The sequence below is a fragment of the Macrotis lagotis genome, chromosome X (genome assembly GCF_037893015.1).
Source record: "Macrotis lagotis isolate mMagLag1 chromosome X, bilby.v1.9.chrom.fasta, whole genome shotgun sequence".
In the NCBI taxonomy this organism is placed as follows: domain Eukaryota; kingdom Metazoa; phylum Chordata; class Mammalia; order Peramelemorphia; family Peramelidae; genus Macrotis; species Macrotis lagotis.
In genome coordinates this window covers 10,203,121-10,219,625 of record NC_133666.1, presented here as the reverse complement: position 1 = coordinate 10,219,625, position 16,505 = coordinate 10,203,121, and the positions used below count along the sequence as shown (strand labels likewise).

At 40.8% G+C, this 16,505-nt stretch overlaps 1 protein-coding gene across 3 annotated transcripts in view; it reads left to right on the top strand.

Annotated features, from left to right (window-relative positions):
- Positions 1 to 16,505, top strand: part of TMEM164 (transmembrane protein 164) — a 146,921-nt gene that overhangs the window by 117,741 nt on the left and 12,675 nt on the right. For all 3 annotated transcript variants that reach the window (XM_074204884.1, XM_074204885.1, XM_074204886.1), the window contains exon 4: positions 2,011 to 2,089. In XM_074204884.1, coding sequence (XP_074060985.1) covers positions 2,011 to 2,089 — 79 coding nt within the window. The remainder of the gene's footprint in view (positions 1 to 2,010; positions 2,090 to 16,505) is intronic.

The window sequence follows — 16,505 nt, the reverse complement described above, 5'->3', positions numbered from 1 at the left end:
ATCTTTATAGCTTTGCAATTTAATTACGATATATCTAGTTCTTTTATATCTTGTGTTCTCCTTTGGAGAATCCTGTGGAGTCTTCCTCTTAATCTTTTAATATTAGCTTTCACAATTTCTGGGGTGTTTTGTTCAATTCCCTGAAATACCTTATAATTCTACTTTGTTTTCCTAAGTCCTCTGGGATGTCAGTAATTCTTAAGTCATTGTGCCACGATCTAGCTTCCATGGTCTAACCTTTTTCAATTGGGTCTGTTTTTTTCCAATCCTCTGAATAATACACTGATTTTTTTTTCCTTTGGAGCTTGACTGATTTCATGCTGCAATTCCATTTTCTCCAGTAGTAGTTTTGCTGGGTGGTATTGGGAATAGAATGTCGAACCTGGAATTAGGAAGATCTGAGTTCAAACCTGATAACAGGTCATTCTTAGCTGTGTGACCCATAGATAAGTCACTAAACTTAATGTCTGCCTCAATTTCCTCATCTATGAAATGGGGATAATAATCTATAGAAATATTAGCTATTATTATTTCTTGAGATTTTTTAATTGTATCCTTCCTATAGACCAATTTCTTTATCAATTTTTTTTCATTCTTTATGTATGTGTGTTATTTCTCTATTCTTACTTTCCTCTCTTAATTTTCTCCTTTAAAAGCTCTTTATTTGGTCTTGTCATACTCTGAGCCTTGTCAATTCTTACATAATTTCTTTAAAAGTATTGTTTTTCTACCTGGAAGACATTTATTGAGATAACTCCTGTAGTGCTTTTTTTTCTCCTCTTAATCTCACTTCTGATATATGAGCTGAACTAGTTGTGAACAACATTTGAAAAAATGCTATTCGGGGGCGGCTAGGTGGCGTAGTGGATAAAGCACCGACCCTGGAGTCAGGAGTACCTGGGTTCAAATCCGGTCTCAGACACTTAGTAATTACCTAGCTGTGTGGCCTTGGGCAAGCCACTTAACCCCGTTTGCCTTGCAAAACCCTAAAAAAAATGCTATTCATTAGCACCCTATTTTGTTCATATTTTATTTTCTTGTGTGACTTTCTAAACATTTTTATTCTCTTTGATGTTTCTATCTGTTGAGATTTTTGTGGGGGGGGTTGTTTGTTTTTTGAGGAAGGGAAAAATCTTGAGGAGTTTGGCTACCTACAAACATGCCTGCGTTTCTGAAAAAACAACATTCGATCTGTCCCATTCCACTTGCTTTTGTCCTATAGCTCTCTTCCCCTTCTTGGGGAAGAAACTCCTTCAGAAAACCATCTACACTTAATGGGCAATAAGAGAAGGGAATAAGTATTTATTTAGCACCTTCTGTGTGCCAGAGGACAGCTAGATGGTGCTGTAGTGGATAGAGTAGCGGAATCAGGAGGATCTGAGTTCACATAGGACTACAGACACTTCCTAGTTGTGTGACCCTGGGCAAGTCACTTTACCCTGTTTACCTCAGTTTCCTCAACCATAAAATGAACTGAAGAAGCAAATGGCAAGCTACTCCAGTATCTCTGCCAAGAAAACCCCAAATGGCATCACAAAGAATCAGACACATTCAAAAATGACAACTGCGTAGCAAAAAGACTATGCCAAACATTGTTTCATTTGATCCTCCCAACAGCTCTGGAAGGTAGGTGCTATTATGATCCTCATTTTATAAAAGATGAGGAAACTGAGGCAAACAGGATAAAATGACCTGCCCAGGGTCACATAGCTGGGAAATATCTAAGGTGGGATTTGAACTCGGGTTTTCCTGATTGCAAGTTCATTGTTCTACTTAGCTGCTTCAACGTGTCCTCCTTGACTCCAGCTAGCAGTGAGTAGAGTGGCAAAGAAGGTGAGGCACAATCCAAGGGTATGGGTGGGACTCCCTTAGGAGAGCCCTTCAATTAAAGGCTAGACCTGCTTATTAAGTTGTAACTGAGAGGATTCTTTCTCAGGTGTGACCATAGAGGCTCTGTCCAGTTCCTTCAATGAAGTACTCTACTGATTTCTTCTCCTTTTATCTCCACAGCTGCCCTTGGAGTTGGAAGTTTACTACATTCAACACATCATGCTCTATGTGGTCCCTGTCTATCTGCTGTGGAAAGGAGGTAAGGCCCAAGCAGGAACACTGCTCCCTCATCACCAGCCACATGACCCAGTCTAGATTTAGTAGTGCTTTTGGAAGGAGTGCCTACCTCAGGGTCTCCAGTTGGCTGCGTAAATGGGACATGGTCAAAGAAGAAAAATGCAAACTCTCTGAAATGGATTTAGGATAATATTGTTATTTACTTAAATACATGTCTCTGTGTATATTTTATATGTATACACACACACAACACACACATATGCAAAGCAGAGATAGATGACAGATAAATGGAAGATAGGAAGGAAGGAAATGAGGGAGGAAGAAAAGGAAGGAAAGAAAGAAGGTAGGAGGAGTAGATAGTTGATAGATAACTAGCTAAAATTTGGTGGATCAGTAAGTAGGTAAGTAGATAGAAAATATGGTTAGTTGGTAGATAGTAGGTAGACAGTAGATTGAAAGACCGACAAGATAGATAGACAGTCAGATAATGCACATGTAAGGACAGTGGCGCTCCCAAAGTGAAATATAGTAAGAGAGGAAGGAGCTTCTGGTATCTAGCCCACTCTGGAGTGTTTTCTACATCTGCTCCAGCAGTTTTAGGAACCATCTCTGACTTGGCATGGTCTATGCAGTTACAAATCAGAACAGATTATCTCAGAGAATTAAGAAATCAAATTGAAAGTCTGTCTGTCATGTGAAACAGGACATTCAATAATGTTCTTCGGGACACGAAGGTGAGTTCTTAACCATGGATGAATTTTTCATTCACAACTTTAGTTTCTGGTTGTTGTATTTCCAGAGCAAATAGTTTTTGGCTCCCAATCTTCATTGTTCTTACCTTCCTGTTAGGTGATAAAAGTTTAATCGCGAGATTGTAACCTTCGGTTTTTAGCTTTTAGATTAGCTATAGGTTTAGTTATTGGTTTGTAATTTAATCATAGTTTAATTACTATTTGAAGCTTAATTTCTTGCATCTACGATAATAATACTGTTCAGCTTTTGGGATTTTAAACCCTGAAAACTTTAACATAGGAAGATCCCTTGCTAATTCACCCCAAACAAGAGTTGTGAACTACAGAGTTTTCTTTTTTTTTTTTGAAGTATAAAGATTTTATTTATTTCGAGTTTTACAATTTTCCCCCTTATCTTGCTCCCCCCCCAACAGAAGGCAGTCTGTTAGTCTTTACATTGTTTTCATGGTATACATTGATCCAAATTGAGTGTGATGAGAGAGAAATCAGATCCTTAAGGAAGAAACATAATGTATAAGAGTTAGCAAGATCAGACAATAAGGTATCAGTTTTTTTCCCTAAATTAAAGGGAATAGTCCTTGGTCCTTGTTCAAACTCCACAGTTCTTTCCCTGGATACAGATGGGATTCTCCATTGCAGACAGCCCCAAACTGTCCCTGGTTGTTGCCCTGATGGAATGAGCGAGTCCATCAAGGTTGAATATCACCCCCATGTTGCTGTTAGGGTGTACAGTGCTCCTCTGGTTCTGCTCATATCACTCAGCATCAGTTCATGCAAATCCTTCCAGGCTTCCCTGAATTCCTGGTTTCTAATAGAACAGTGGTGTTCCATGACATACATAGACCACAGTTTGCTAAGCCATTCCCCAATTGAAGGACATTTGCTTGATTTCCAATTCTTTGCCACTTGATTTCCAATTCTTTGCTAGAGAGTTTTTCTAGTGGGGAAGGAAATCTGCCCACTCTCCAATCTCATAATTTCCTTAGTGCCCAAGACTATGATACCAGAGCGGGGGTTCTGGATGTGGTCAGGGAAAATAGTGAAACCAATGGACCTATGGTAAGCTAACTCTTATTGACTCTTAGCCAAGGAAGGAGCAAAGAGGCCAGGACCTAAGGAATCTTAGGATTTGGGAGGAGAGTAAGTAACCACCATGATAAGGGGAATAGTTTGTCAGCAGGACAGATTGGGCTAAAATTGAAAAGTTCCAGGCCTGGTAGCTTGACCTCCATGAGAGAGGAAAATAGGAGTATGACTATTCTGTTTGAACCTCATTTCTAGAACAATCCAGATGGATAATGGTGAATCCAGCTTACCTTGCCCTACAGCTTGATGTAGACCGCATCTGACCTGGTCTCCTTCGGTGGCCACGTATCCCCTTAGTATGAGATGATAGGGGTTATAGACTTAGAGCTACAAGAGACCTGGAAGGTCTGAGGCCCAGAGAGAGAAGAAATGATTTGCCCAACATCACAAAGTAGTCCTAGAATATCCTTTTTTTAATTTTTTTTTTTTTTAGTTTTTGCAAGGCAATGGGGTTAAGTGGCTTGCCCAAGGCCACATAGCTAGGTAATCATTAAGTGTCTGAGGTTGGATTTGAACTCCTGACTCCAGGGTCAGTGCTCTATCCACTGCATGACCTAGCTGCCCCTAAATAAAATTTAAAAAATTTTTTTTGATTTTAAAAATGTTTACATCGCATTCATTTCCCAGTAACTTTCCTCCTTCCCCTTCCCATAAAGCCATCTCTTGCAACATTTCAAGAGCAAAGAAGGGGGAGGGACTGCGCTCCTTTTTCTTGAAGGGTAATTTGACCCTTTTGCTCAGGGACAAGCCTGAGCAATTACCCTAATTCATTCCCTGACAAATCAAGGTGGAGGTGAGAATGGAAGCTATAAATGTGGTGGCCTGGAGAGGGGGACTAAGGGAGAGCTTGGGGAGGTTTCTGGCTCTCTGCTGCCATCTGCTGCCCTCTTGGGGGATCAGCTGACTGGAGACAGGCTTCCCCTGGTAGCACAGAGTTGGCCCATAGTGGAGATGGGGTTTTGGTGAATAGTGGGAGAATTAGTATGCTGTTAATTAGGACATTTAAGGCTTTCTGGGCTTTTGTCTTTCAGGAAGTAGTGAAGGTAATTGCTCAAGAGAGCCTAGGTATTTTTCCCACCTGTAAAAGCATTATCAGATGATTAGATCCAAGTGGGAAGGGCTCTCTCAAAGGCCCTCTACTTCAACCCTCTCATTTTACAGAGAAAGAAACTGAGGCCCACAGAGGGGCAATGGCTTACCCAGGGTCACACATAGGCTACTAGCTCTAGAACTGGAAGGGTTCCCAGAGGTCACTGAGTCTATCTAATTTTACAAGGGAGAAAATTGAGGCCCAGGGAGGGGAAGGATGACAGCATCCAGAATTGCACTCAGGCCCTGTGACTCCAAGTTCGGGGTTCTTTCAGTTGCACTTTGTTGTCTTGTAGGCTACAGTCTGTCATAACGAATAATAATCACATTGGGAATGACTGAACAAATTATGGAATGTAATTATGATGGAATACTATGGAACTTTAAGAAATGATGAGCAGGGGGCTTTCAGAAAAACCTGGGAAGATTTGCATGAGCTGAGACAAAGGGAAATGTGTTGTGTGCATAATTATAGCAATACTGTGAGATGATCAACTGTGAATGACTGAGCTTTTCTCAACAATACAGACACCCAAGACAACTCTGAAGGAATTATGTTATCCTTTGAGAGAGAGAGAGAGAGAGAGAGAGAGATGATAGTGTCTGAATACAGATTGAAATATACTTTTTTGCTTTATTTTTCTTGAGGATTTCTTTTTTGGTCTCTATTTTCTTTTATTTCTTTATTTTGGTTTTTGCAAGGCAATGGGATTAAGTGAGCTGGCCAAAGTCACACAGTTAGTAAGTATTGAGTATCTGAGGTCAGATTTGTGATCTCTATTTTATTTTACAATATAACTAATATGGAAATATTGAATTGCTTGTTTTCTCAGTGGGGAGGGAGGAAAAGAGAAACTTAGGAACTCAAAGTTTTAAAAAACAAATGTTAAAATTGTAACTGGGGGAAAAGAAAATACTAAATGATTCTCTAAAACTAGTATTAACAATAATAATGATGATGATAATAGCTAACATTTCTGTAACACTGTACACCCCAGTCTCATTTTCAATGGCCCCAACCTGGAGCATTATCACCCTGATCAAGACCTACCAGGTCATCCCATTCAAAATGGAGGATTATTTCTCTCTCTACCTGTTGATTGAGGAGCTAAGGCTTGCTGAGACCTTTCCCCCCTCTCCCTCTTACACCACAGATTGGTCTGGGCCTGTGGAAAGTGAGAGACTTTACTGGTTTGTCTGCCTGACCCAACATCTGACCTGAGCTAAGGAGATGGAAACAAGCATTTATAGAGTACCTACTATACGAAGTGCTTAACAAATATTCTCTCATTTGATCCTCACAACCACCACTGCTATCTTCTATCCCTTTTAACAGCAGAGGACACTGAGGCAGGTAGGGATGAAGTGACTTGCCCAGGGTCACTTCTTTTTTTTTTTGCAAGGCAAATGGGGTTAAGTGGCTTGCCCAAGGCCACACAGCTGGACAAATATTAAGTGTCTAAGGCCAGATTTGAATTCAGGTACTCCTGACTCCAGGGCCGGTGCTCTATCTACTGTTCCATCTAGCTGCCCCCCTCCCCAGGGTCACTTCTGAACTTGAACTCGTCTTCTATACTCCAGGTTCTGGCCCTCCAGCCATATGATCAGGGCTTCAGCTTCCTAGAGAAGTCTCCTCTTCCTAGATTCAGGGCCTGAACGGAGAGCTAATGTCCTCCATCCTCTGCTGAGCAAAACCTGGGGGTTTTCAGACACACTTATCCCCACATCTGTCAAAAGTGTCTGTTCTCACTCATTAGGCCTATAGCTCTCTTCCTCTATCAAAATGAACCTGCCAACAGTGGCTACAAATCAGTAGACCTTTCTTGCATCCCAGGTTCCCAGCCAGACCTGAGCCTGACTAAAACCTCCCTTCTGGGCCATCTTTCCTGTAGCAGCATCTCCTGCCCCTCTACCACTCGTCCACCCAGATCAAACCCTATCCCATTCTACCCTCCAAGTGCTTATTTGGCTTCTGCTTCAAGGCCTCTTATTGGGAGGTGGAATGGGGTGGGGAATGACAACCTCCAAAGGATATCCCTTCTATTCTTGAGAGTAAGATTTTCCTGACAAAACCTCAGTTTACCTGTCTGTACACTTCTTGCATTCCTCTTGGTTCTATAGTCTAGGTTTAAATAGAACAGGTCTAATTCATCTTTCATCTGATGCTGGAAGTCACCCATATTGTCCCTGAGACTTTTTTTGACTGACCACTCCAATGCTTTCACCAAATCTTCATGGGACATGAACGGGTGAATCTCCACCATCTTGCTCATCTTCCCATTCTCCTAGCCAGGAGTAGCTTTAATCTATACTTTCTGAACAGTAGTTAAAATTCTCTTCTCAGACACCATCTTTCTTTCCAGTTCCCCCATTCTCTGATAATTTACGATCCTTATTTCTTTTCTTTTTATTTAAAAAAATAGTATTTTATTTTTTCCAATTACATATAAAGGGCATTTTTGCTCCCTTGTTTCTTAATAAAGACTGAGAAAACAACATAATGAAGTCCAATTTACAATAATAAAAACCATCCACTATTCAAAAATTAACCAACCTTGAAATACAGTTTGTTTTAGGATAATTATAAACCTGTAATGACTCGAATGAAAGGATATTGATTGATGGTCTGGCTTAGTATAGAATAGAAAAGGTGCTACTCTCAAAATGATTTTCCATGTATAACACCAAGAGATTGCTTCACAGAACTGACTAAAACCATAATCGAATTTATATGGAAAACAAACAGGTGAGACTCTCAGGGGGCATGTGAAAAGAAAAACAAATGAAAGTCATCTTGTACTCTCAGGCTTCAAAGCATATTAAAAATTGGTTATCACAAGAAACTATCTGGTACAAGTGAAAAAGGGAGAATGCAATATATCAATGGAATAGATGAGCTGAAGCAGATGTCCAAGCACTTGGCAGACCAAAGGGTATTGTTTGATAAGCCTAGAGAAAATAAGGCTGGGCAAGGATTCGTTGTTTAACAAAGAGACAGGAGCAGGGAAATTGTTGGCAGTGTAATGACCTGAAAAAAATGATAAAAAAGATGAAAGAAAATGGAATGAGGTTTGGAGAGGGGAAATGATGTTCTATTCAGCAAATAAAAAGGAATTATTCAGGCAAGATAGATGTGCTTGATTACATTAAAATAGAAAATTTTGTGTAATAAAAAAGCATAATTAAGAAAGGAAAAGAACAGACTGGAAAGAAATATTTATGGCAAATACATGAGACTTGGATAAGGCCAATTATATAACCTGTTCCTGTCAAAATTTAAAACTTGGCCAGATATTCACAAAAGGTAATTTTTTGTCTAGGGTGGATGAATTATCAGAGAATGTGAACAAAATGTCAAAAGAAGAAGTATAGGTTGTTTAAAAAAACAACCAAAACTCATTGTGGTTTCCTGACTGTAAACCTCAGTTTACCATTCTATGCCTTCCTTTCATTCCCTCTTGGTTCTACAATGTAGGCTCAAACAGAATAGACTATCACTGTGTAATGAATAGCAGGCTAGAATAGAAGTCAGGAAGACTGAGTTCACATCTCATCTATGTAGAAACTTAGTAACTGTGTGAACCCTGTCACTTCACTCCAGTCATTTCATCTATCAGTTTGTAGGTTGGACTGAATGACTTCTAAGGTCACTTCCGGCTGTAAATCTAAGATTTCATGAACTTGAAAAGTTGCTCAAATTTACTAATAATTAAAGAAATGCACATTCAAAACTTTAAGCTACAACACTCTGCCCATCAAATGGGACCCCCAGAATTAAAGGGGATGAAAGAAACTCAGTGCTGCTGGCCTGGAGGAGCAATGGGTCCACTCAGTCCTTGTGGGTAATATTATAAACATAGTGATTCTTTGGGGAGAATAGTCTAGCAGTATATAGAAGATTCACAACTAATCATGCCTTTTGAGCAAATAAGGCCATTGTTGAGAATAACAGGAAAGGAGGAAAGAATAAGCATTTATTAAGTGCCTACCATATACCAATGGGCAGTTCAGTGACATGCAGTGGATAGAGCACTGGCCTTGGGGTCAGGAGGACAGGAGTTTGAATTCAACTTCAGATGTTTGACTCTTACTAGCTATGTGACCTTAGGTAAGTCACTTCACCCTTATTGCCTTGCATCCAGGGCCATCTCCAGTCTTCTGATTCATATCTGGCCACTGGATCCAGATGGTTCTAGAGGAGAAAGTGAAGCAGGGGACTTAGCAAAGCCCCTCCTCACTCAAATCCAATTCATATGCTGGTCAAGGCATCACCTCCCTGATGTCATGGTCTTCTTTAGAAAATGAAGGATAAACATTAGATTAGACTATCTACCAGTACTGTGCTAAGTGCTTTCAAATATAACTCATTTGATCATCACAACAACTCTGAGAGGTTGCTGCTATTGTTATTAGTAGTATCATTTTACAGTTAAGGAAACTGAGGCAAATAGAAATTAAATGATTTGCCCAGGGTCACATGGCTAGAAAATGACTGAGGTCAGATTATAACTCAAGTCTTCTTCATTCATGGCTCCCAGTTCTCTATCCACTTAAGTGCCACCTAGCTGCCTCTAATAAACCATGTTATATTTTTTAAAAAAATCTTCTCCTAGAAGTTCATAGCAGCATTACTAAAAAAAAAAATTGTTTAGTTGTTTTTCAGTCATGTCTGACCCCATTTGAGGTTTTCTTGGCCAAGATACTGAAGTGGTTTGCCATTTCCTTCTGCAGTTCATTTTACAGTTGAAGAAACTGAGGTAAACAGGGTGAAGTGACTTGCCCAGGGTCACACAGCTAGTAAGTGTCTGAGGTCAGACTTGAACTCAGGTCTTCCTGATTCCAGGTCCATCACTGTCCACTGCAGCTCTACCTAGCTGCCTTAGTCAGATTAGCTTGTTAATAAACAGGAGAATGGTCAAACCAAGTGTGGGACCTTGATGCAATGGAATTCTTTCATGAAAACCAAACAAGCAAATTTATGGAGTAGTAAAAACAATTGTGAAAAGATCTTTGTGAAATAATATAATATAAATAAAGCAGAACCAGAACTGGACACATACTATCTATAACAATAGTGACAACATTGGCTAGTTTTTATGTAACACCTACTATGTGCCAGGCCCTGTGCATAACACTTTGTAAATTTTATCTCATTTAATTCTCATAACACTCCTGAGAGGGAAGTGATATTATTATCCTCATTTAACAGATGGGGAAACTAAAGCCAACAGAATGACTTACCCAGGGTCACACAGCCAGCGTTTGAGGTGGGATTTGGGTTCAGGTCTTCCTGACTCCACTAGACTCAGTGCTCTGCCTACTGAGCCACCTGACCACTTCTGTGTAAGAGGAAGGATGAACAATTTACTTTATATCTATTTTCAGTTATAGCTCCTGGTTAATGGGAAATTGGCAATTGACAACCAAGAGGAGAGCAAGGGGCAGCTAGGAGGCCCAGTAGTTAGATCACCAGCCCTGGAGTCAGGAGGACTGGAGTTCAAATCTGACCTCAGACATTTAATACTTGCCTGGCTATGTGACCTTGGACAAGCCACTTAAACCCATTTCCTTAAATAAATATAATTTTTAAAAATAAGGAGACCAAATTGCCCAGGTACTATTTTGTTTCTGTTTTCTCTGCCAAGGAGTATGATCTTTGGGCTGCAAAGAACAGAGCAAATGACATCGAAGGGAGTTTGATCCTTAGGTTGCAAAGGAAATGGTAAGAGAACTAAGTCTTCAACTGCCCTGGCTAGGTTCAGACCAGGATAGCTGTATCCTCAAGTATCTTAAGACTTGGAGGATGTGACTGCTAAGCCAGCCCTGTTCATCTTTTTGAAAGACCTTGGAGAATGAGAGAGGTACCACAGGGTTGGGGAAGAGGAGGTATTATCCCTGTTTTCAAAGCAGGTAAGACTTTGATCCCTAGAAAATGCTTAGAATGCAGAGATTTCATGGACGTCTCAAAAAGAAACATTTCAAAGAGCCAGCATGCTTTATGTCCTTTTGTTTTGACAGGGCTCCAAACTGGTTGATCAAGAGAACTAGAGATCGCTTCCCTAGATTTTAGGTGGTATCTGATAAAGCATCCCCTGCTCTTGTGGTGAAGATGGAGTGATGTGGGTGAGCTGAAAGTTTAATTAGTAGTCAGGACTGATGTGATGCTCAGATCCAAAGAGGACTCAGGTAGTTTGCTATCAGTGAGGCAGAAGGTTGTCAGTGGTGTGCCCCAGATGTCTGTGCTTGACCCAGAGTTGCTGCCATTTTTATCAATGACTTGGATAAAGGCATAGATAGATGACAGACTTATCACATTGCCAGACCACACCAAACTGAGAGTGAGAACTGACACTGGATGACAATTCAGAAGTATCTTAACAGCCTAGATAGAGGATAAATTGAAAAAGATGAAATTCATTAGAGATAAATGTACAGTCTTACACTTGGGGTTCAAGAAATCATTTTTGCAAGTATAATATGAGGGAGGCCTGCTTAAACAAAAGTTGGATTTTGTTCCAGAGAAGTCAGTCATCAGTTGTTGTTGTTGGGAAACCAAAAAATGAATGCTATTTATGGCCGTGTTAAGATGGTCCTAGTCCAGCAGGGCATCTAGGTAGTACTGCAGTGGACAGAGAACTGGTTTTAAAACCAGGAAGACTTATCATTCTGAGTTCACTTTGGGTCTCAGATACTTATTAACTTTGTGACCCTGGATAAGTTAATAACCCTGTTAATCTCATCTGTAGAATGAGCTGAAGAAGAAAATGGCAAAACCACTACAATATCTTTGCCAACAAAATCCCATATGACTGAAACAAAGACTGAATAACAATAGAATTGATAAAATTAGGGAAATGATTGACTCTGGGGTGAACAAGAGAAAAAGATGAGAATGTCTCAGAGATTCCAAAATTGACAGATTGACCAACAATCAGACAATTTGACACCTTTCTGGCCTTATCTATAGTCAGACTGCCAAATCAGACCATTCTAAAGGCACTGAAGTCCTTCCCTCCCCCCCACTCCAATGCTATGTCTTTTCTTCCAGTTACCTGAATTTTTCCCTTGTCCTTCCTTTCTTAGTTGAATTTCCTGCTCATTCTTTAAGAGATAAGAAAGCCACCTCTTGCATCCTCATCACTCTCTGCCAGCATGGTTGGTCATTGCCTTGATCAGATTCTCAAGTCTTTCAGAATTGTCTTTCCAACATTTAGTCATTAGGTAATTATTCACTTCCCTCTGCGTCAGTTCTCCTAGATTGCATTTCAATCCATCTTTTTTGCCATTTCTTAAGGTACAAAATAATATTATATCATCTTCATATGACATAATTTGATCAGACATTTTTCAGTGGATGGGAACCCCCTTAGATTCCTGTTCTTTGTTACTCCCCAAAGTGCCGCTACATGTATTTGTGTGCATCTTTTCTTTGATTGCTTGGGATTTAGAACCTGGTTGTGGTATCCACCCAGCTTCCCTTATGCTTCCCTGGACATGCCTTTTTCAGAATATGAGGCAAGGAACACTGATTATACAAGCATCCACCCAAATCATGCCCCAAGTAGGTATGCAGAGACCGGAGGTCTGACTTGACATCTTGTCCATGACTAGTAGGAGAAAGCTATGTGGAAGGTAGCGGGGAAGCAATGGGGGTTAAGTGACACAGCTAGCATAAATTATCTGAGGAAGGATTTGAACTCATGTCCTCCAGGACCTTTGCTCTATCCACTGTGCCACCCAGCTGCCCCAGGAGTAGTTATTTTTAAATGAGGTAAATGGAGAGAGCATGACCTCTCTCATCCCAGGGTTGGGATTTTTCAAAGACCATGGGAAGCTAATTAGCATAAGAGGTGAGATGGGTGGAAAGCACAGGCTATATTTCAGGGAAGCACCTGCCAGAAAACTCTTGCCAATAACATGTTTCAGCACTTCTTCCCCTCCTATGGGACCTGTAACATTTACCACCCAAGTCTTACCTGCCTTTGCCTGGGCCTGACCTCTCTCCTCTGCTAGTCAAGTCTAGAAGCTCATTTTTCCTTCACTGTAGAGTGCTCTGTAATTTCTTGAATTGGTGACCTGGTCATATTGCTTAATGGCCTTTTGAAGCTCTTGGGAAGAGAAGTGGTTTTTCTAGTTTTTTTAGGTTTTTTTTTTTTTTTTGCAAGGCAAGGGGGTTCAGTGGCTTGCCTAAGGCCACACAGCTAGGTCATTATTAAGTGTCTGAGGCCGGATTTGAACTCAGGTACTCCTGACTCCAAGGCCAGTGCTCTATCCACTGCGCCACCTAGCCGCCCCTGAGAAGTGGTTTTTCTGAAGCGATTCCAGTGCCCCTTGTAGATAATCCACTGGAAACCAGAACAAGCATAGCCTTTTCCTCATGGGCCTCAGTCTTTCTCTAGGTAGAAGGGAGGGAATAGACATATATTAAAGCACATACTATTGTATGTTTGGCACTGTGCCAATCATTTCATATAAATATGATCTCATTTTATCTTCACAACAGTCCTAGGGGGAAGGTACTGCTATGATCCCCATTTTACCATTGAAGAAACTAATGGAACTGATTTGCCCAGTGGCTTACTATGGCTAGTAAGTGTCTGAGTCTAGATTTGAACTTAGATCTTCCTGGTTGTAGGCTCAGAAATCTATCCACTGTGTCATCTAACTTCCCACCAAGGCTGAGTACAGGAACTCACAGAGATATACTGAAGGACTGGTTAGCACAGAGCTCCTTCTAGGCTTCTACATATAGAGGTAGGCCATCTAGCTCAACACCCTCATTTTACAGAGGGAAAAATTGAGGCCCAGGGAGAGATGAAATGACTCATCTATGGTCACATAAATAAATATGAGGTGAGATTTGAACTTAGCTTCTTTTATCCAGTCATCCTTTGATTTGTCTACTTCTTGCTGGTGATGGAGTTCAAAAATAAATAAATATGAGATGAGATTCGAATGTACCTCCTTTGATCCAGTCATCCTTTGATTTGCCTATTGCTTGGTGATGATGGAATAAAAAAAAATGGATTCCCCTTCAGCAAAATAAAATTGGTCCTGGAGTCCATATTGGAGCTCCTGTCACTCTTTCCTGGGTAAGTCTCTCTTTTCCCATCCCTCTCCCCTCCTTCTCATTCATCTTGTCCCTCCCCAGGCAGTCTCTGAATTCTCAGTGATTATTCCAGCCTCATATACTCCCAGAATCCCCTTATTCCCAGCTTAGGATCCCAACCCCTCTTCATTCTGACTCAGTGCCTTTGATCAGGGCCTGCTTTAAGTTTCCTGCTCAAACTGAGCCTGTTAAATCACCACTGGAAGGACTTAGGTTCTTGGATGAATTGCTTTGGGATGAATTGTTTGGGGATGAAGGGATGGGTTGGTGTTATCTGGAGTGTAGCTTGAACTAGCTTAAAATGTAATTTGGGAAATATTTAGCAAAATAAATAAGAAATAGGGACAGCTCGGTGGCACAAGGGATAGAACACTGGCCCTGGAGTCAGGAGTACCTGAGTTCAAATCCAGCCTCAGACACTTAATAATTACCTAGCTGTGTGGCCTTGGGAAAGCCACTTAACCCCATTGCCTTGCCAAAAAAAAAACCCTAAGTAAATAAATAAATAAGAAATAGAATATAACATAGGATAACATTACTTTTAAAAGCTAAGTCAATCTGTGGCCCACTTCTGTATAATTTAGTGGCCCCATTTCTTTTTTTGTACTGTCAGCACTCATTATTTACTTAATCCTATATCATGTTTGGTGATGTCTTGAGTCTATGTCATGAATCCTTAATTCATTGTTTTATTTTATTTGTTTTTCCAGTTACATGCAACAGTAGTTTTTAATCAATCTTTTTTTTGCAAGGTTTGAGTTGTACAGTTTTTCTCCCTCCCTCCCTTTCCCTCCCCATAACAGAAAGTAATCTGATAAAGGCTATACATTTATAGCTATGCTAAACATAGATCCATGCTGATCATGTTGTGAGAGAGGAATCAAATCCAAATGGAAGAAAGAAAACATTAGAGAGGGGGAAAATATATAATACATAAGGCAACTTTTAAAAATTGAAGATAATAAGCTTTGGTCTTCAATTAAGCTCTACAGTTCCATCTCTGGACATGGATGGTATTTTCTATCACAAATCTTTTTAGAATTGTCTTTGATTATTGTGCTGCTGAAAGGGAAAAGTCCATTATGGTTGATCATCACCCCATGATACTGTTAGTGTATATCAAGTTCTTTTGGTTCTGCTTCCTTTACTCTGCATCAAGTCATGCAAATCTTTCAGGCTATTCTGAAATCCCATTAGAGGCGCCATTTCTATTTAAGTTTGATCTCATTGTTTACAAGGCTGTCTGAAGTAACCCCAAGTGGCGGTACTTGAGCCCAAAGCCTAGACTTGTCTTTTTTTAGGTATTTCTTAGGGTGTGGAGCTTCTGGCCCCAGTGGGATTCTACAAGGACAGACAGAGAGACAATGAATGGGGAGAATAGCTCTTTGACCTTGGTCATGCCCCACTTCTGATCCACACTGGTTAGGTATGTGTAATGCTGAACAGGTCATCGAACCTTTATGTAACTCTTTGAGACAGGACTTCTTACCCTTTTTGGTATCATGGATCCCTTTGGACAGCCTCGGGATGCCCAGGGACCCCTTCTCAGAATTACATTTTTATATGCTTAAAATAAATTACCTAAAATTATAAAGAAGACTTATTATATTGAAATACAGATGTCGGAGCCTTCTGGCGAAGATAGCGGAGAGAAGACAGGCACTGTGATAAGTGCTCCTCTCAACATGAGAGTTTCTTTGATCAACAAAACCCAGAAATAGAAGCTAGAAGAACACATACCAAAAAGGTCTGTCTCAGGGGACCATGGGTGAACCAGAAGACGAGAGCAGAGGATCAGGGCGGGGATAGTAGCTGGGGGAAGTTGAGGTTCAGCCTCAGACTTTGGTGAGTGGCGGATGCAAGATCCAACTTTAGCTGCAGAGTCTTTGGCCAGGGGCAGAGGAACTATGGGAGGGTGAGTTCCAGCACAAAGTCTCAGAGCATGCCTGGAGAACAACCAGCCAGGCCTGGGACCTGAGTTCCATACTTTCAGCAGGGCCCTTTGCCCAGAACAAACAATAAACAATCCCCCCCCACCCCCTCAGGACAACAGAGTTCACTCAATGGAAAGAGATTAACTCCCTCCCCCAGGGCCCAGCCCTGTGTTCAAAGTCAACTCAGACCCCGCTGCTGAGGACCTCAAACACCCCAAAGAAAGCAAAACAGCACCCCCTACTGGCTAGGCCTTGGAATTACTAAATGAAGTGAACAAAGCCTCTAGGATCTTCAAAAGCAAACCTCTGAGAGCCAGCTCCCCCCCACCCCACCCCCAACACAAGATCCTAGAAAGATGAAAAAAAGGCAAGAGAAAAGGGAGGCCCATGGAGAAATACTTAGAAGAGACAGCTTTTAACCCAGAGAGATCTAGCACTGCTGAGGAGAATATGAATTGGTCTCTAGCC